Below are 20,464 nucleotides of genomic sequence, written 5' to 3' on the forward strand. Positions count from 1 at the left end.
TTTTGAAATCCATCCCTTTTCCTTCAAGGAAAACAGTGGTCTGCTGACCCCAGCCGGCCACCATCCCTGTGATCTGAGCTATTCCCAGTGGGTCCCAAAGCCATACCTACCTTGTGAATATTAATGAGGGTGATCTATTTGCCACCCACTGGGACTCTCACAATGTGTGAAACACACATTAGCTCATGGGAGTTTGCCACTACCAAATATTGAATGCCAAAATTTGCTATTTGATCATCTCAAACCAGTCCCTACCTACATCTGACCCCACATTCGAAAAACCATGGCTTTTAGAAGTCCCCCATGTCTGCAGACCCAAACACACGGAATAATTAAGCCAGCGGCCTCTTCTAAACTCATTGACCACTAGGACGCTGAATAATACGCAGCTGGCGACGAAGAATGTACCAGCAACATCGGATGGTTTACAGCTGAAATAGCATATTGACATTGTATCTTGAACTCCCGAATACACATTTATATATTCACAATTATTTATTTGAGGAGGATTTCGGCACGAACTTCGTCAAAGTCTACGAGCAGCAGCGGGGATGTCCCACAGGCACAAGAAGCATGGTTTTATGCTGGTGCGTCATCATTGCAGTGCAGCGCGCGCCACGTAGCACGGATTACCTACCTCCCCCCACCCGCCCCTCACTTTGAACGTTACATAATGAGTGAAACGCTGCACCCACGTCTGCGGTGAACGTCTGCGCACGTCTTCTGTGGGTGCCATATATTTCTGAAGATGACGGGTTAGCCATTCAGTAAAAACATTTTGGGATTCCATCCCAATAAGTGGGCATGACCCAGAAGTTGCTATCCCTGCCAAAGCATCCCTCCACCTCATTGAAAACATCACGTTTACAAGGTTGCAGCTTACCTCGTAGTGTATCAGACCCAGTATTATATAACTTGTGGTGCTGCTGGATGACAATTGGTTGGGCAACACAGTCACTGAATACCAGTAGTTGCAAAAAATATTATGTATATATTTATTTATTTTTTAAATGCAGGAAATGTGCTGCTTACCTTCAGTGGTAACTGCAACAATCCGCTATTCTGTCTGTTCTTGGTGGCTTCAGAAGTTGCAGGTCGGCTCTCACACCAACATATCCATCGGTTGTAGAGGTGGTGAGACAGGCGTTCTCTTAGATAAGAAGGGTGGCATTGTTTGCTAGCACATTGGTGTGTACTCTTTTGAACACATAGCAGGGTCATCTAAAGCTCAATGGACAACTACTCCCTCTCACGCAAGCTTTTAAGATGCATCTTTTTCAGCGATATTAGCGTGTATCCTCTCGGCGCTTGGGTGGCTGCGTTGGTTGAGGCGTTTTGCGAATGATGGCGATGATATAAACAATGGATGAGGCGGGTACACAACCATGTAAAGTTGCTAAAAAGAGAATTTAAGTAGCTTAATTCTAAACACAGAAAAACTCAAATAAGTAAACAAAATGGTGTTAGTCATTTACCAAAGGCAGGCAAGTTTTAACATGACAACTCACTTGCAACAAGAACTTAACAACATGGCTAGCCTACAATGTAGTGTTCTGATACAGCCGAAAGGTTACTGCATGGACATGAAAGATACTTTTGTGAAGTCCATTTTCAAACCGAAGACATCCTGCGTACATTCCATGATGTAAGAGTGTTTATATGAGTTAGAGACGCAGTACAAGTACACTGGTGTCAGAATACCCTGCATTACATGCGATAAAGTACCCTCGACGCCATCCGTTATTATGCGGTGATCACCACACTCTGTTGTAATCGGAGTACAGTGTGCCTCCCTAGCACAGAAGGCAGCACGTCTCGGCCCTACGCAGCGGCATTGGCACCGCGGAAAGGTGGCACATCGAGCTGGGTGAGGACCCGACACAGCCAGGACTGTTTGCCACATTGTGGTTGGTGCAGTTAGGGATTCTTCTGGAAGAAGCAGCCAGTGGATTCCAGGAAGGAACAGTGGAACCCACCGTCCTGTTCTCGGCGCGCCCACCTCACCTACTACCCTCCACACGTTTATTGTTGTATTGTCGTATCCCGTGTGCTGAAGCCCCGCATTTAACAACTCGTTGTACTAATCTAAGGATAGAGGATGTGGGCGACCCTAGAAGTTCCTAAATTGTGAGAAAATGATGTTGCCGGTAGCCACAGTATAGACAGATTCCGTAGTGTACACGCCTAATAATCTTCTACCCCATCCCCTGCCACTTCTCACCTACCCTCTTCACACACTCAATGCATGCCAGACTTGTAGGAGAGCCACAGACTGTGTAAATGCGCACCATTTACATTCACGTATGTCCACTTTACCAGGGCTTTACATACGCCATGTTCACTAAAAGTGTCTTTAAAATGGGCTCCTATCTGCCCCATGTTTATATCCTTAACTTTACAGGCAAAATTCTGATTGATTTTTAAGACTTATTGTAAACAGCATTGTAGTCCTGGTTTATATTGGACGTGTTTTTTCATCTTGTATTCCCTCAGTCTATTTGCTTTTTCCAGATGTATTTATGTAGTTTATTTTTTTTCCAAGTAACACATGATTCTTGTGTAGTGCATATTGTGAACTGAGTTGCCTCAAGGTGTCTGTGTGAGTTCAGGTTGTGGTAGGGTTCGTTACGGGCACGATTGAGAGCTGCGGACTTAAGCCCATATTTATACTTTTTTAGCGCCGCGTTTGCGTCACATTTTGACGCAAAAGCAGTGCAAACTTACAAAACAATTGTATTTTGTAAGTTAGCGCCGCTTTGCGTCAAAAAAAGACTAATATGGGTCTTAAGGCTGAAGTGAGTGCGAGTTCTCACCATGCCTGCTAGTGGGTTACAAGGGAGGTATATATGCACATTCGATTCTTGCCCCCTCTGAGGAGTGCACCTGGTCATGCATGCCCCATTAGTAATGTGGGAAAGTGTGTGAAGGGTGTATACGGCTGCTGAAAAAGAAAAGGGTCTGCTTATAGGTGAGTGGGTGAGTTGTGTGTCAGGTGGAGTGTAGGCGATGAAAGTAAATAGGTGCCAGAGACAATAGAAAGAGTGCTGAAGAGGAAGTAGAGGAGGTGTGAAATATGCAGATGGAGGGTTTCAGAAATATGTGTGAAAAAAAGATGCGTCTAACAGGGTTAGAGACTGCAAAGGAAAGAAGTTTGAGGGGGTCATTCAGTAGTGAAGGAGACACTCTGGAGACCATTACCCCTTCAGTGGGATCTTAGTAATGTATAATTCAGCCTCAGACTTGCAGAATTGAACAATTTTCAACTGTCAATATTTGTTTTGCTGATTTATTTGAACCTGATAAGTGTTGACACAGTCACTAGGTGCGGCTTGTTTAAAAAGTACGTCTGTTGTGTTGTATACCTCAATACAACAGAAATCAACAATAACAGTTACGAGAGAGGCACCTGAATACTGCACAGGATTTTCAGTTTGTGTGTTTTAAACTTCTGTCTTAATATAATAGGTCACACATTTTTGAAGTGAAGCCTAGTTGCACTTCTTTTGCCACGCTCCTCTTAGATACCTCCCTTTCCTTTTCAACCCACTTACAGTACACAATTTAAAGTAACTAAATGTCCTGCAGCCCTGGTAGAGATCCGGCCGTGCTAGACCTGGGTTGTACAACCCCCCACCTTCCACCCCATCCCACCTCCAGTCTTGAGAGGGGAGGACTACAAAAGACAGGGCTGTGCCCTGCTTCACTCTCTCTGCATCACTCTCTCACTCCTCACACTTGTCTCCAGCCTGCACCTCCTCTCCTTTGGCGTTAGTTATTGGAAGAGCCATGGAATGTGCTACGAGGCTGCGGAGGAGAACGCCTTGACTGACGTCCTTTACTGCAGAGGGCACGTGACGTCTTCTGAGGCGTCCTGCAATCTCTCGCTGCTTCCACCGTGCCCTGCACCTATCGATCCACTCACGTGCAGCGCCGGCTGAGAGACGCACGGCGACCCTTCACCCTCGTATAGCTCGGGGACGTGAACCTCCCGGTGCAATCTAGCGCTCGTGACTGGCTGCAGGGTGACGGCGGCCAAGAGCTGAGAGAACATAGAATGCTGACGGTGGAAAGTGCGCAGCACAGCTGGGGCAGTGCACGAGGAGCCACGGGCCCTGCACGAGGCGGGACGAGAACACAATCAGTGGAGTAACGAAACCTAAGTGGGTGCCTGCCAAGTATCTGACCTGTAGAGAGGCCCCTTCCCCCCCTGGGCCCAGTCAGGGGCTGCCGTTTGTACACAGTGTGCTGTGCTGAGGCCACCACCCACCCTCCTCCCCCACATTGCAGGGACTGCAGGGGTCTTTGTTACGCCACTGAGCAGGAAAAGCCACTTTCTTTAGAGTTTCCGTGATCGGTCGTTTTCATCATCTTTACAAAACTTAACAGATACATTTCTGAAAGTAGAGGGCAATGAACAGATGGGTTGAACATCGAGTTTCTGTGTTTTTAGTTCTCTCTGGCAACAGTTTTAGTGTGCATTTTCCGATTTCAAAGAGAGAACTGACTCAACCTACCTCTTGGAACTAATCAAGCACCTGAAAAAGCTGAACCCCATCAGTGGTTTACACAACCAGTCGGTTACTATTTTAAAATGGTGACAGCACAGCCAAAGCTGACTGACTCTGTCGGTTTTAAATACGTTTAAAATAAATCCTCTCTGTAATTTATGGCATTACTTGGCAAAAGTACACATTCCAATGTAAACATAAAAATGGAGCTGATTGTCACATTATATTCTCTGTCCGCGATTGGCACCAGTATAAAGTGTGCACTTTTGTGAACGTTTATTTACAACACGGTAATTATACATGTACTTAAAGTTTGCGGACAATGTCTCTTACTGGAAGGGATTTGTGTTTCACAATTTGCATAATGGATAGTTCACAACTGGGTGATGACTACTGCTGTGTACTTGTAATATAACCTGTTTAAGGACACCCTGCAACTTGTGGTGAGCAGACTTGCACATGCTCAGTTCGGGTGTTGCGTCCTGCTTGCCCGTTTGATGGCCATGAAGTGGCCTGTGACGTCATCACTCTGAGCCCTGACTCCCATGCATGGGTGCATGGAGGAGAGGTGGATGTTGTACAGTTTAACCCGACAGGGATGTTGAGAGGATAGTCAAATGGCTCTCCTGGAACTGTCAAATTACTGAAGTCAAATTTACATTTTATTATGAAAACGGGAAATTAACGAATTACCATTTGTGCTTTTAATGTGCCTCCTTAGTCGACAGGCCCGTGAATATTAACACCAGGGCAGTCTCTACACCACTCTCTGCAGTAACATGAGTGATCTGTCTCAGCTGTGAAGATAATGTAGCTGGGAGGCGCTGCTCATGGCTGCTGTGCCTATACATAGAAAGACTGCACTATATGTGTGATGCTCACTATGGCAACAGTTGTCGAGCTTTAATTTGGATCTTACCATAACTATCGTATAATAAATACACTGCCTGGGAATCAATTGTTGCACTAGGCTGTCAATGAATCTTGCAACAAGGCGTTCATTTAATGGTCAGGATGAGAATTACTAAACACTTTCTATAGTTATTTTAGAAACATTTTTTCTAAAAGTTTATTTTTAAAATCTGAAACTGATATTCGTTGAGCAATGCCATTAAAGTAAGAGCCGACAATTATTAATATATAATAAAATAAGGCACCCTTGAATTTTAAAGCAATGTATTGTGTATATTTAATCTTCATCTTTACGTTTACTTAATTTTATTTGTTTAGAGAAAGTCCTTTAACAATTGTACTGATCTTAAGAAAGCATTATTTTGCTACACGAGTTTTAAGACTGACTGGATGCAAAACTAGCATGCCACGGTTCTGACAAAATCGAGGCAATTGTAGTTTCTCACTGATTAATTCACCCAAATTACGTATTTTGAATGTAACTGTTTTAAACATTAATGCACTGGCAACATGGGACCTTAGCTCAGCCAATAATGCTGCTTAATTCTGCACTGGAGTGTATATAATTAGACCGATGAGATCTCTGCTAGCCAACTCATCTGAACTCTACTGGAATGTACGTCAGATTCAAGGGGCCATCTTGTAAAAGCCACAAATGAATGTGAATCTGTACTAGACAAGATGGCACAGATGGGTGGTTGGTTCACCATTACAGAGGGAGAAGGCTACATGCTGTAGCACATTTCTAAGAGCAGGCCTCGGGTTTGGGCCTAGATTTACTAGGGGTCGCGTCAGTGCATGTGTGGCCACTGAACAATGTATGATGCAGTTGCAGGCTTCTACAGTCATATGTAAATCAACACACTGCCTTGGGACGTTTTGAGTCACATTGATGTATATGCAAATCTTATTAAACAAGCTTCAGAGTTCAAAATACCTAATCATTGCAATGATGCAAGAAAACAGAGCAAGTCCATTTTGCAAAAAGTTCTTAAATACATAAAATAGCATAGAGCAAACCGTGTTTTGCCAGTCCATATTTTCAAAGCTTCCCCCCCCCCCCGTGGTGTAAATGGGGGAAACCAGGTAACAAATGTATTCCTTACACCAAATCTTATGTTAGTATTAAAGTATTTAACGAAGAAAGTCCAACCCATGAATTAATTGTGTAAAAAAATGGAACAAAATTATTTTACAATATTTTTACTCCTTACATGATAAGAAGTGGACGACATTAGTGTTGCCTCAAATCTAGCCCTATATCTCAAATTTGAATAAGAGATGCGTATAATTTGGTACATTTCTTAGTATGTTAATGCTCAAAAATAAATATGAAATCATTTTGCTTCAGGTTTCCCCGATGCAAAATGTAATCTTGAAGCAATGGTATTTTCTGCTTTCCAGCAAAGCATAGCAAAATGGATTTTCACTGTGTTATGCAACAGCTGAAGCTTCATGTAACACTACTACTAATGATGGTTTACCTTGCCCTTGAATGGTACAATGCCGCATGCTATGTGGCACAATGAGGTGCAGTTTATAATACTTGTATCTTGCTGTCCTCCTAGGGTCCGCTGAGCTCGCTGTGAGCTTGAAAGTGTTTCTCTTGAAACAAGACATTATTCACGTAATAATGACGTGTCTCAACTGGAAATCCCCCATGTCTAGTTTCCCCCCCCCTCCCTGGCCCCCTCGTATGTACCCCTATCTTCTGTCCCCAACTTTGTACACTACTAATTTGTTGCTTTGCAGACAGGTTCTGACTATATAAAACCCATTCAAATTTACCTTGAGTATTCTTCAGGTTCACAGGGGCACAAGCATACACAAATATACTCAAATTAGGCCTTTCAAATACAACAACGGTTTTATAGAGTCACAGTCAAACAGTCAATCCCTGCACATTTTTCTTCTGAAACTCTAATTTATGGACCTGGGCTTTGTGCTTTGTAAACGTATGGCTTCCCTGGTGCCAGTATCCTAAACCACATCTTGGTGTTGCTATTTTATCAAATATTATCATTTTTGGGTCTGGCTGGACAATACACCTGTCTATAGGACCTATTTATACCAATTATTTGAAACAATATATAGCATAGACTTTGGGTCCACCCTGGTGAGTATTTCCCTCCGACATCATGCTATTGGCTGTTTGGTCTATCATTCCACCTCTTACAGACTGCTTGCATTGCAGTGCTCGAGGGACTATTTTATTACATCATCACATAGATGCAATACATACAGAATGCAATCTTTTTTTTTTTTTTTAAAGCAGCAATCTTTTTAATATTTTATTCAGAAATTGAAATACAGTCTGAGACTGTTTCCTTTGGCATAGCTTGTTAATAGAGATGTTGTCCTTGCTGGGCTTTAGTTTTAGTGTGCACTGGTACTTAAAGTGCATTGCCATAGCACACCTATTTTTAGTGTGCACATGTGATTGGCTTGTAGTGTTAGAGTTTTGCATATGTTTAGGTAGTAGTTTTAGTGAGGACAGGTGGTTCATTTGTGGTGATAATCTACATAAATAGCTAGGCTGTTGTGCTAATTTGCCCCTCATAATACCTGGAATGGCTAATGTGGAATTCTCTCCCATTCAATATTCGAGCAATGACACAAGAACTCTCCTTCAGGAAGGCATTAAAGACATGGCTATTTAGAGCTTGATTTACCGGGTAATACTGTGTGATGTTATTGCTTCAGCCCTGAGCGCTACGAGGCCCTGGGCAGAAGGCGGTATATAAATCTATATAACATAACATAACGTGCACTTGTCTTTGTGTTTTGGTATTAGTGTGCATAAGGCTGCTGAGTGCTAGAATTAGAGGGGCTAGGTTGTGTCCAATCTTATATTATTTATATGGTGCTAAAACCCCTGTCAGGTTCAGGAAGATATCTTAGAATGCACTGGTGCCTGTAAAGATTACCATACAACTGTAGTTGGCCCGCTGTATTTTGCAGCAATGGTTGAACTGTTGTGCATGGGTGACTAGTTGCCCTGTAGCGTTAGTATGCATCTGTAGTTGGATTGTAGTTGTGCTTTACACCTATGGTTGGGTTATACCTTTGTGCTTCCAGGTGACTTGGTTATAATGTTGGTGTGAACAGGATTTTTGTGCATTGTGTTAGTGTGCACAATCGTTAGCTTGTAATATTGGAATGTGGGGGAGAATGAGGTGTAATGCTTGTAAGCACAGGTTATTGTATTGTAGGACTAGTGTACACAAGTGATAGCGTTGTGTTGCTAGTCTTAACCGTGGTGAGTTGTAGTGTTAGTGTACATCTGTTGCTGGATCGTAGTGATACCGTGCGCTTGTGGTTGAGAGGAAGTTTTAGCGTCAATTTCTCTATGTTGTGCATGTTACTGAACTATAGTTTCGTCTGTATACACAAATGACTAGTAGTGGTGACATGCTCCTGGTTGGCTTTTAGTGTATGTGCTTACTTATGTTTGGGTTGTATTGTACTGTTACTTTACAGAGGTTCTTGGGTTGTTGTGGTAGTGTGCATAGCTATTTTGATTGAAATGTTAGTGTGCTTAGGTGAAAGAGATTCAGTGTTAGTGTAATGGGTGATTCGATTTCAACGTTGGTGCCCATGCTTAGGTATATTGTAATGCACATACTGTTACATCAAACAGGTGATTTGGTTGTTTTCTTTGTGAACACATCTGATTTGTTTACATGTGGTTTGATTATAGTGTTAGTGCTCACTAGTGCTTGGGTTGTAATGTTAATGTTCACATATGTGGGAGATGTAATGCCAGAATGCACAGGTGATTGTGTTGTAATATCAACGTGCACACGTGGCTGGGTTATAATATTATCATGTACGGGGATTTAGGCTGTAGTGTGGGTATACACAAGAGACGGCGTGGCCATGTTAAGTGTGCACATGCACTTCGGTTGGAGTAGTATTAGTGTGCAAATCTGATTGGTTTGTACTGTTTGGGTGCTAAAGTGATTAGGTTGTAGTAGTAGTGTGCACATGTAACTGTGGTGTTTGGGTAGGTGAGTGGTCATCTTGTACTCTTAGCATAAGTATATGCTTAGGTTTCATGGTTAGTGTACACTAGGGCTTTGTTGTAGTGTAGGTGTGAACTAGTTGTTCGATCGCAGTATACACCTTGTAGCTGGGTTGCAGTGTTAGTGCACATAGGCAGCTGACTTGTAGTGCAGTTATACATAGGTGGCTGGTGTGTAGTAAAAGTGTGCACACGTGATTGGGTAGTAGTGTTATTTTCCATCTCTAGCTGACTTGCAGTGTTGGGGTACACAGGTACCTGAGCTGTAGTGATAGTGTAAATGAGTGGCTGGATTTTACTGTACACGCACACAGGTGACTAGGGTGTAGTGTTTGAATGCACATTTGGTAGTAGCGCTTGCTGACACCCTTGGTTTTCATTCAGAGATAGCGCAAACGTGTGTTGATTGTAATGTCAGTGTAATAGTGTGGCATGTTAGTGCTAGCACAGATGATTGGGGATTAGTGTGGATATGCATAGGTTGTCTTTGCAGTGTTTGTGCACACCTCTAGTTCACTTGCACCGAGAGTGTATACATGTGAGTGGATTGTAATGGTGGTGTAGTGTTGTGCAGAGGTGGTGGCATTTTGGCGCTAGCATACATAGTCGCCTGGGCTGTAGTGTGGCAGGGTACTGGTCTGATTGTAATATTTGTTCGCAGAGTTTGTTTGCATGTGGTGATAGTGTACATGGTGAGAGGATAGCAATGCCGGTGTAATCGTGTGCAGAAAAGGTGGCATTTTAGTGCTAGCATACATAGTCGGCTGGACTGCGGTGTGGGCGTGCACGGGTGGTAGTGCACACAGGTGCCGCGCTGGAGTTTTGTGACATTTGCGTTTGCCTTGTAATCTGCATCTGCTTGTAAAGTTCGAATGGTGGCTTCACTTTACAGTGGTGCACATATTGTTTCACCATCATTTATTATGTGGCCTTATTCTAGTGTTCATGCGACCTGAAATGCAAGGGTGTGTGGTAATGAGAGCTGTGTTCGTGGCGTCATACAGTATATGCAGTTCACATATTTAGTCGGTTCTCACATATATGTTCGCTTTCTACTCCACAGTTTTCAACAAAAACATACGCAAAACAGATAACGAGCCAAAGGTGAAGATGGTCTTAAGAATAGGAATTGTGCATCAGTAAAGGCTCGAGCGAGGTGAGATTTCACATGCAAACGAATTCACACACGTCAGCGTGCATTCTAACCTGTCAAAGTCTTCCGAAAATAAAGCGGGGCGCCTGGCAACCAGTAAAAGTGCATTTTGCTAAACACACCCCCTTTCCGCACAATAGGACAGCATACGTCGTCACGCGCACTAAGCAAAGATTACCGGGCAGTACCGTCACCTCTGTACTTACTATAGTGCATTTCCTGCCGGTCTGGTCTCAATAATGAGCTGTAACTAGGCATGTGTATGCATAGGGTGGTTTATTTCTGCTTATGCTACTATCCAGGTAGGTACCGCGGCTCACAGCGATCACAGGCAAAGAGCTGCAAACCTCACCTGTAGCCCAAAACAAAGACAACTGAAATAAAAACGCCTTTGCACAGCATGTCGTGTGTACGCCCGAAAGCCAGTCTTCTTTTGTTCTCAGAAACTCACAGCTAGGTGTCCGAAAATCGTCTTTCCGCTGGGTATGTTTTCAGCCGTCCCGGAAGTGACCGCGGGGGGTTGGCACGGCCACTGTCTCTCGCTGAGCCGTCTCAGCGGGCTACATAAGACTGATATGTTTCCAAGTGCACGTCTTGGAAAACAGCCCATGAAAACAGTACGCAGTGCGAGTCCAGTCCCACACACGTGTCTAAATGTCTGTATGAGCTGAGAACCTGCGGGTTGCCAAGGGGCGAACCAGGCCGTGGATATAGTCAGGACGGGGTAAGGCGGGGGAGGGGTCTGTACACAGCGGGACTCGTCACTGTCTGCTGAAGGTGCACTTCAATATTTTCTTAAACGCACTTTGGAAATCCTTATTGAAATAGGCGTATATGATGGGGTTGAGCAGGGAGTTGGAGTAGCCGAGCCAGTTAATGACAGACCCCAACAAGTCTGGCATGTGGCACCGGTGGCCACAGAACGGCAGCACCAGAGCCACAATGAAGAAGGGCAGCCAGCAGAGGATGAACGTGCCCATGATGATGCCCAGCGTCTTGACGGTCTTGCGCTCCCGTGCCAGGGCCACCTTGCGCTTGGCCGCATCGGCGGTCTTCTCGCCCCTCTTGGCGGGGGCGCTGTTGGCGTGGTTGGGCAGGGGCAGGTGGTTCTTGGAGTTGTTGCAGTTGTGCACCTCAATGACCTCCAGGGCCGCCCCGTCCTCGCCGTGGCGCACGGCTCCGTTCACGCAGGAGCTAGGCTTGGGCTCCACACTGCGCTTCCAGCTCCTCCCGGACTCCCCGTTGCTCTTCTTGTGCACGGGAGCCGGGGAGACGGCCAGGGAGGTGTCGGCCACTTTCTTCTTCTCCGCCTTCTTGACGGTCTTGCGGATACGGAATCGGGCTGCTTTGAATATCTTTCCGTACAGGACCAGCATGAGGATCAGAGGGATGTAGAACGCGCCGAAAGTGGAGTAGATAGTGTAACCGGGGTCCTCGCTAATCTTACAGTGGTCAGGGTCCGAGCGGTCCTCGGGGGTCCTCCAGCCCAGCATGGGTGGGATGGAGATGGAGAAGCCGATCACCCAGGTCAAGCTAATGAGGATAGCCGCGCGCCTCGGAGTCCGCTTGTTGACATAGTCTATGGGGTCGGTGATGGCCCAATATCTGTCCAGGGCGATGGCGCACAGGTGCAGGATGGACGAGGTGCAGCACAGGACGTCCAGGGAAATGAAGATGTCGCAGATCACCTGCCCCAGAGTCCACTTTTTCAGGACCTCGTAGAGGGCGGCCATGGGAAGCACGAGAACCGACACCATCAGGTCAGTGGCCGCCAAGGAGCCGATCAGGTAGTTGGCCACGTTCTGGAGGGATCGCTCCAGGGCGATGGCTGATACCACGCAGGCGTTGCCGATGATAGCAGACACGATGAGGGAGCCCAACAGCAAGGAGGCGACGATCTGGTAACTGAGGGTCACCTCTTCCACCGCAGTCCCGTTCACATTCTCCAAAGAGTAGTCCGAGGAGGTAGTATTGTTGAAGACATCCATCCCGTACGGGGCAGGGCGCGTGGCAGGGCACCGAAAGTGGAGGAATCTTAGCACGGGCCGTCAAATTGTTAAAGCCGAGACCTCAAGTCGATGTTCCCTTTTTCTTAGAAGGTTCATGGTGTTGTATGCGAGGGTGCAGATTCCTCCAGCCAGAGACTATTGGGCGGGGGGAGAGATGACCTGGGCTTTAGTTGAGAGCACCACTTGCGCAGGGGTAGCCGGCGGTGGAGGCTACCACGGGTGGGCAGGCCAGCAGGACAGATGGCCTGTCAGAAGTCTACCTCCTCCCCCGCACCCAGACGGATGGGTGCTGGGCTGCCTCTCCACCCACACTCTTTCAGAAATGCAGCTCAAACACTTGAGCTTCTCTCTCCATCGCCTGCACGGGGTAGAGTGGTGCACAATCCATGGCAAAATGTTGTGCGGTGGGCCGTCCGCCCCACTCGACCCCCTGCTGGACAGACTTGCTGACGCCTGCTTAGTTGTTCGGTGTGGTTGGGCGCTCTCTTCCCTACTCTGGTCAGCAGGGCACCCTGGAGGACGTGGTATGCAGGCCCAACACTCAATAGTGTCGTGAAGTGTCTAGTAGGCGATCTGCATGTCGAGTCTTGTTCAGCGGGACAGAGGGTCGTCTGTCTCACTTGCTCCTCTAGGACATACCTCTTGTGTAGCGCCTACTCCGAATCCCAATGCCGAAAGCACAGGATGGCAAGACACTCTCACCCCCCTACAACCAGCAGCTCGCTGCAGCTGAGGGAAGGTGGTCTCGGGTGCCCTGGCCACAGTGCCATCGTGCCCTTGTTGTTTTCATCAGCAGAGCGGGCGGAGCTCCAAAGACTGCCATCCACTCGTGCTCCTGGGCACCCACTCCATCAGAGTGCAGCCTGTGCTCTGAGAAGCGCGTCAGTGGCTCTCGCGCACTGCTCGTGGGGGGCACCACGAGCCCCTCCCCCTCCGCCCACTAACGTAACCAGCCGAGGCTGTATCGTGTCCTAGATTAGAAGGGGAGATCGCGGTGTAACACCGAAGCTTTCAAAGATCGAGGCTTCGAAACGAGGAAAGTACTTCGGGTTCCAGCCCCCTCTTTTTTTCCTGGCTCAACTCGCCTGTCCTGCCCAGGAATCGCTATGCCCTCTCATTGTCTTTAACACTTCAACGCTAAACCTCGCCGAGCAGCGCTAGGAGCACGGGGACAGGTTACAGAATGCCATAGCAAGAGTATATTACATGTGTTCACTTTGCTGTGCTCGAGAGGGTTAAGCATAACTGCATTTTAGAAAACCTAGCACAAATAGGCAGAATGAAAATGTACATTCTTTGCCAGCTGCAAGTATACACAGCCCATCGACGCTTAATTCGAAACTAACATCTGTGTTTGGCGCCCTGTTGAGCCATGTCCCGGGTTCCGCTCATTAAAGCAGGATCGGAATTGTACTCTCAACCGCTTCTATTCCAGCACCAAAGACAGCTCCACACTTCGAGGTCGCTTGGCGCCACCTATAGGTCAAAGCGCGCTTCCTTGCAATATGCCAACCCGCCTCGTCTCATTCTCATAACTGGAAGCATCTTGGAGCCACCTCTGCATGTTTTTTTAGGGAAAAAAAGTCTGTTCTTTTCCAGAGGTGTCATTGCACATCTAAAGTGACGGATACTGTGTTTCACATTACATAGAGTCCGGAGGTACTGCCTACTCTGCTCGGAAACGTATTAATTTGGACCAAGTTGCTATTCGGTTAAATTATAAATCATAACATATTTCTCCATTCTCTTTTGCTGCACCCTTTGCTGTGTCACAGAGCAAAAGCAATCTTCGCATTCAGTTTGTGGGAACAAAGTGCGAATAACCAACCGCACTTACAGATGCAAAACAATACCAATAACAGGGAAATTAAACTGAGCAAATAAGGACATCCTTATATTATTTAATATGCTGCTAATTCACATTTATATGCAAATTTGCGTTACTCCCAGTTTCTGTAATCCCCATACTTGCGGCCTAGACCTGTGACGCAATTTCATTCTTGCAGACACTGGTAACTGAACGGACAAACCTACTACTTTTACTACTTTTAAATCGTGGGAAACAGAAACTCGATGTTTCATGGTGGCCAATGTTTCTGTTTACGTGGAAATGGCAGTGAGCACGAGCGTTTACGGGAGATGTGGCTCCCAGACTGTCGGCTTCTTTGCACTTAGGTAGCAATCCCAAGAACAAACCTGGCACCGTAGATATTAACATCAAATGAGCTACACTTTGTGCATTGTGAGTAAGTTAACATCCAGTCAAAGAGTAGTAGAATTACTCTCAGTTGTAAACTACTGAGTCAGCAGTCGCACGCTGGAACAGTGGATTTTACGCTTACTTTCGCGCGGTCCCTTCTTTGTTTAGGGTCAGGTGCCCCTATCTGCCTACCCTCTTCTGCGGATCTACTACTCGAGCCCTCGGTCTACCGATCCACCATGACTTCTATACGGTTGGATGCAGTTTTCACTATCCTTCTCTCCCCTCTGCGTCTCCCTCGCCTGCTCTTCACTCCGCCCGATGTCTCAAAACATCTCTGTGTCTTTGAACCCATCCACTGACTGACTGGTCAGATTGCCCATGTATTCACCCATTTAGCCACCCGATTTGATAGACAGGCAGGTGTAGGCTGACCCGCCGGTAAGTGGGTGGAGGCCAAATTGGATGGCAGGATGGATGGCTGATGAACAGATTGAAAGTTGGACGGATGAAAATGAAATGGTGGATTTGTGAAACACGGGTACGATTTGCGTTGCCCGTTTTAGCTGGCGAATGTCTCCAGGCTGGTTGCATTGCGCTACATGCCTTTGCATTGGTGCTGCTGATTTGATGTTTAGGATCGAGGCAGTGGCACAGTGTTCAGTGATATAAAACACGATTTGCACCTTTCGGGGTGTAGCAGCTGTCTAAACTCGTTACATTCAATATTCATTGGATACAAATAAAATGAATAGTTTAATTTCATAAAACGAGGCTAGAAAACGCCTCGGTATGCCAAAGTGGGTCGTTTCCCCGGAGAAACATTTACTAAGAAGTATGTTGATTCTCTGGCCCCAAAAAAGATAGGGTAGGCATGAGTAAACACAGGCGTGCAGTGCTAGCGCGCACTGGCGTGAGGTGCCCCCCCCCCCCCCCCCCGCCTCAGTGGTGGCGCGGTTTTAGCCCACTAAGAAGGCTCTGCTTGTACTGGGCACACGCTGCCGGGGTCATCGTTCCTTGTCATGGGCGACTTTCAATAACCTCAACTAGCCATTGCCCGTGTCACCGGAGCCTGCCGAGAAGTGTGACGTCCCCAGTATTTGTGAGGAGCAGATGGGCGAGGCGTAACTGCATCTACTTGTGAATGTCGGTAACTACTGTTCACTACTGTTTTTTTTTTATCTCTTCAGTATGTTTGTAGCACGAAGGCTTTACTTTCTGTCTGTGCAGTGTGCCCGTGGGACATGGCACATTTTAAATACACATTTAATTCACAAATATAAATTCTCCAAGTGGAGATTTAATGACACCCGAACACCAGGTCGCAACGACCCCACCACACCCAACCCCTATATACCGCGACCTCCAAGGTTATAGTGCTTTTACATCAATTCCGAACACGCACTACCCCACCCCCACCCCAACAAACACACACTCACACCCGCTTGTCAGTTCTGGGGATGGTCTCCTTGGGCTGTCTCACCCACTGTTCCCGGTCTCAGTGCCTCAGATTCCATGTATCTTCTGGAGCCTACGCGCCATTTCTGAACATAAAAGCGGAATTTTTCGGACCAGGTTTCCAAAGGCGTTATTCTGGATTTCTGTGTTTTTCTCCGCGTGCCTGTCTTCGGCACTCTCTGGCATTAGCAAAAAACATCTGCTGACCTCCTGCAGGAAGAGAGCGTCTGACACGAAGAAGTGAGAGCGGAGAGCGTCGTCTACAGAGCGTCTCATGACGAAAAGTGAGTTCAGGAAGCGCTATTTTAATACCTATTCTGTGGCATAGTTTTAGGCTTTCTACTCATGTAAAAATGCAGAAATGGACCGGGATTCAAATGGAGTATGTTACTTTTGGCTGGTTTGTAAAGAAAGCTATATCACAAAACAATAGCACTGCCAAAAGCACAGTAACCCACCGACACAGCTTAGCATCACAAGACAAGAGAGCAAAGTAACAAAACAACGGGCTAGTGGACAAATAAAACGAATACAGTGAGTCCGGCACCAGGCAGGCGCTAGAACAAATAACTAAAGAACACTTAAGGAGAATAGGTAAAACGCCAGGTTTCGATTTTTTTTTCAGAAAACGGAGAGGCTGAACGAGTGTGAGAAAAACAATGATGCAATCATTAGTGCAGCAGGTGCAGTCACACAGGGGCCCATACATGTGAAAAGGCTAATGCCTCATCTCCCCCGACCCAAAAAACGGATGCAGTGCAGAAGAGGAGTCATTAAGTGGAACTCTATTTCCTTTGCTTGCTTTATGCAATTGCTGTCTTCCAGCACCTCTGAAAATACAAACACAACAGCACAATACAGGCCAGGACCACAGCAGAACACTTTACAAGAAAATAACACACCAACAAAAAATAGAACACAAAAGCCTGGCACATTCACAACACAACAATAACAAATAAATGACACAGCACAGCACCAACACATCACAATAAAGCATAACAGCACACCACCACAACAGAGCACAATCACAATAAAACAACACACCACAATAGAAACGCAACAGAAATATATTATCCAACCCACCATAACTGTTAGACCTAGCAGCTCAACATTTTGCCTACCTCTTCCACTTTTCAGACCTCATTTTTGCTGGCTTTAGGACTCTGTGCATTTTACCAGTGCTAGAAAACAGGGTAGTATTGGCTTATCCCAGGTGACACAACCATTTTACTTATAAGTACCTAGTACAGTGCACTACTTGTGCCCAGGGCCTGTAAATTAAATGCTACTTGTGGGCATGCAGCACAGATTGCACTGCCCACTTACTTAGCCCTTCAACCATGACTGAGGCCTGCCATTTGCAGAGCCTGTACGTGCAGTTTACACTGCCATGTCGACTTGGCAAAATAACCCTGTTGGCAAGCTCAAACCTTCTCTTTTTATTCATATAAGTCGCCCCTAAGCTAAGCCCTGGACAACCCAGAGGGCAGGGTGCAATGTATTTAAAGGTGGGGCATGTACTTTTAAGTTTTACATGTCCTGGTAGTGAAAAACTCCCAAAGTTGTTTTTCACTACAGCAAGGCCTAGCCCTTCAATAGGATAACATTGAGATTACCTTATTATATTTTATAAGTGCAATTCACAATCTGAAAGAGGTATGCTTTTTAATTTGGTGTCTCTGGAATCACAATTTAAAATTACAATGTATAGTGAAGTCGGATTTTAAATTGTAATTCTGAAAATACCAGAAAGTTCATCTATACACAAAGGGAGCTTAGGTGTGTTTTGACGGGCCTTGATGGGCCACGCTGGCAGGATGGGAGGGAGGATTTGGCCACATCCTCACTGACGCCTTAATAGGCTGTGTCCTGTCCCCAAGTAAAGGGCTTCATAACCGCATGTAATGAACTTGGAGCCAGGGCAGGAAGGGCAGGACCATTGTGCACTTCAAAGGTCTGTCCTTGAAGTCTCCTCCACTTCAAAGGCCCAACCGGGTATAATTACTGGACCTCTGACACCACCAACTCAGTACAGTTCTGGACCAGTGACTACTCTGTCAGCAAGGACTCTTGTGCTGCAGAAGGACTGCCACTCTGCTGGACTGCTGCTTTGCTGGCCCGCTGCTTTGCTGGCCCTCTGTTTTGCTGGACTCCTGTCTTGCTGTGCTGCCCTGCATTTGCTATTCCCCTGCCTGGGTGAGAAGGACTGGACATGCATTACACTGGCCCTGCATCACTTTAACCCAGAGTGACTCCAAGGGCCAGCCGACTGGTCTCCTGATCTGAAATCTCGGGAAATAAACAACTTCCAACCAACCTAGTACTGCACCTGAACTCTGCCGTCTGTCCTGCCAAGTGGTGCCACCCGGTTCCCTACCCTTGGAAGTGAGGGCTAAAGTGCATGCTCCAACAAACCATCACATCTCCATTGTTGCTTGGACAGTACCAGCGCTTCTCTGCTTTTGCATGGACAGAGCTGGCACATCGCTTTTGGAACCAGCATTATGACATTTCCTTTGGTGCAAGGCCATGCTTCCCTATCAACAACAGCCTCAACAATGGCGATGAAGTCCACATCGCAGCCACTGTGTTAGTTGGAACAAGTGCATCACCTCAATGTCGACGCGGCTGGCACTTGTACCCGAACACCATTGCATCTAAGCTCTGATGCATCACCACTGCTCCGTAGGAACTTCAACGCATCTCCTCTGTGCAGGGATCAGCAGCGACACATCGCTTCTGCTGCATCGTGCACCTTTGACGCAGACTCAACCAGAACTAAGGTACTTTTGTGCAGTGGGCCTCAATAGGCCCCTGTATCCATCATGTGCTCCATCTCGGTTGGCCTGAACTTTTGACTTTGTCATTTCCCTGCACAACTAGATATCCCCGATTGCCGCTTCTGGCTTCTAAGCCCTACTTTACAGTCTAATCTTTGCAAAGTTTTACTTACTGGATTTTTGCCATTCTGGTCTGTTTTATTTATTACATTAAGTTATATTATTGTAACCTGGTGTGGAATATTTTTATGTAGTGTTTTCACTGCTTTACTGTTTGAAGTGTTGTAAAAATACTCTATGTATTGCCTCTTAAGTTAAGCTTGACTGCTCTGTGCCAAGCTACAAGACGGTGAGCACAGGTTAATTTAGGGTATGTTTGAGGTTTACCCTGATTAGGATTATAGTTTTTGCTTAATCCGGGTGCACACCTTTGTCAACCAGAAACCCAATTTCTAACATTGGTGGTCAGTGGTAAGGATAGGACTTTTGTTTGTGCACTGCCATACAGTAACTTGGTGTACACTACTATTCTATTACTATTCTATACCAAAGACCAATTCAAATTCTTTTCAATTCTTCATGATTGCCATTTTGATTTTTTCATAAATCATATGTCTGGATATGCCCTATCCTCTTCGTCCCCAATCATCTACTACACACTCCGCAACCTACTTGTCACCATGGATTCCATACTGGTCCATAGTAGATGGCTGGGAAGCCATGAATCCAGCAGTTTGGGAATTTTCCTTTTACTCTTTGCCTCATGATCTCCATGTCCAGCTCGACCGTTTCCCCTGCCACCCCTCCACATAGCTTAAGGTCATGTCAGCTGAATGCTTGGAGAATATCATAGCAGATCACAACCCACTGCTACGACAGATTGCGTGGGGGATCCCATCCCACCAGAGCCCACAAGATGCTTACAATTCACAGCACTACAAAATGCTGTATTTTGTGATTCAGACCACCACACGCTATTCAACTGTATAACAGAGAACAGTGACACAGCATCAACACGATTTATAGAATGGGACATGTTAAAAGCTGTGGTTCAGAGGTATTGCATCCAGACAGTTATAGGAGCGTGGGGCTCGCTTTGCCAGGACCTCATCCAATTAGAAACCTCCTTGCGGGATCTCGAGTGGGCTGCAATAGTGGATGAGACCTCCAGGGTCGCTCTAACAGATACTAGAAACTGCCATGTCCAACTGCTAGAGTAATTGAGGTGCCTAGATTACAAGGAGTATCAGGCCAGAGTCCAAGCAGAAGGAGATAGGCGGGGGCACTCGTTAGCATGGTTGCTACATAGTGCAGCGGACACTGTACTGGTGACCACCATTTGGATTTCCCCAAACTCTATCGCCAGCACCCAGGAAGCGATTCATAACACATTCTGTGTGTACTGCCAGGCCCTGTTTGC

General features: G+C 46.2%; 1 protein-coding gene across 1 annotated transcript; it reads right to left on the reverse strand.

Annotated features, from left to right (window-relative positions):
* Nucleotides 1-1,032: 1,032 nt before the first annotated feature.
* Nucleotides 1,033-13,478, reverse strand: HTR1A (5-hydroxytryptamine receptor 1A). The gene is made up of 2 exons (XM_069222682.1): nucleotides 10,950-13,478; nucleotides 1,033-1,396 (listed from the first exon to the last, which is right to left on the reverse strand). Exon 1 carries the CDS (start codon nucleotides 12,583-12,585, stop codon nucleotides 11,359-11,361), a length of 1,227 nt encoding a protein of 408 aa, XP_069078783.1. The 5' UTR covers nucleotides 12,586-13,478; the 3' UTR covers nucleotides 1,033-1,396; nucleotides 10,950-11,358.
* Between the last annotated feature and the right edge of the window lie 6,986 nt (nucleotides 13,479-20,464).

Source organism: Pleurodeles waltl, chromosome 1_1 (assembly GCF_031143425.1).
Source record: "Pleurodeles waltl isolate 20211129_DDA chromosome 1_1, aPleWal1.hap1.20221129, whole genome shotgun sequence".
Classification (NCBI taxonomy): domain Eukaryota; kingdom Metazoa; phylum Chordata; class Amphibia; order Caudata; family Salamandridae; genus Pleurodeles; species Pleurodeles waltl.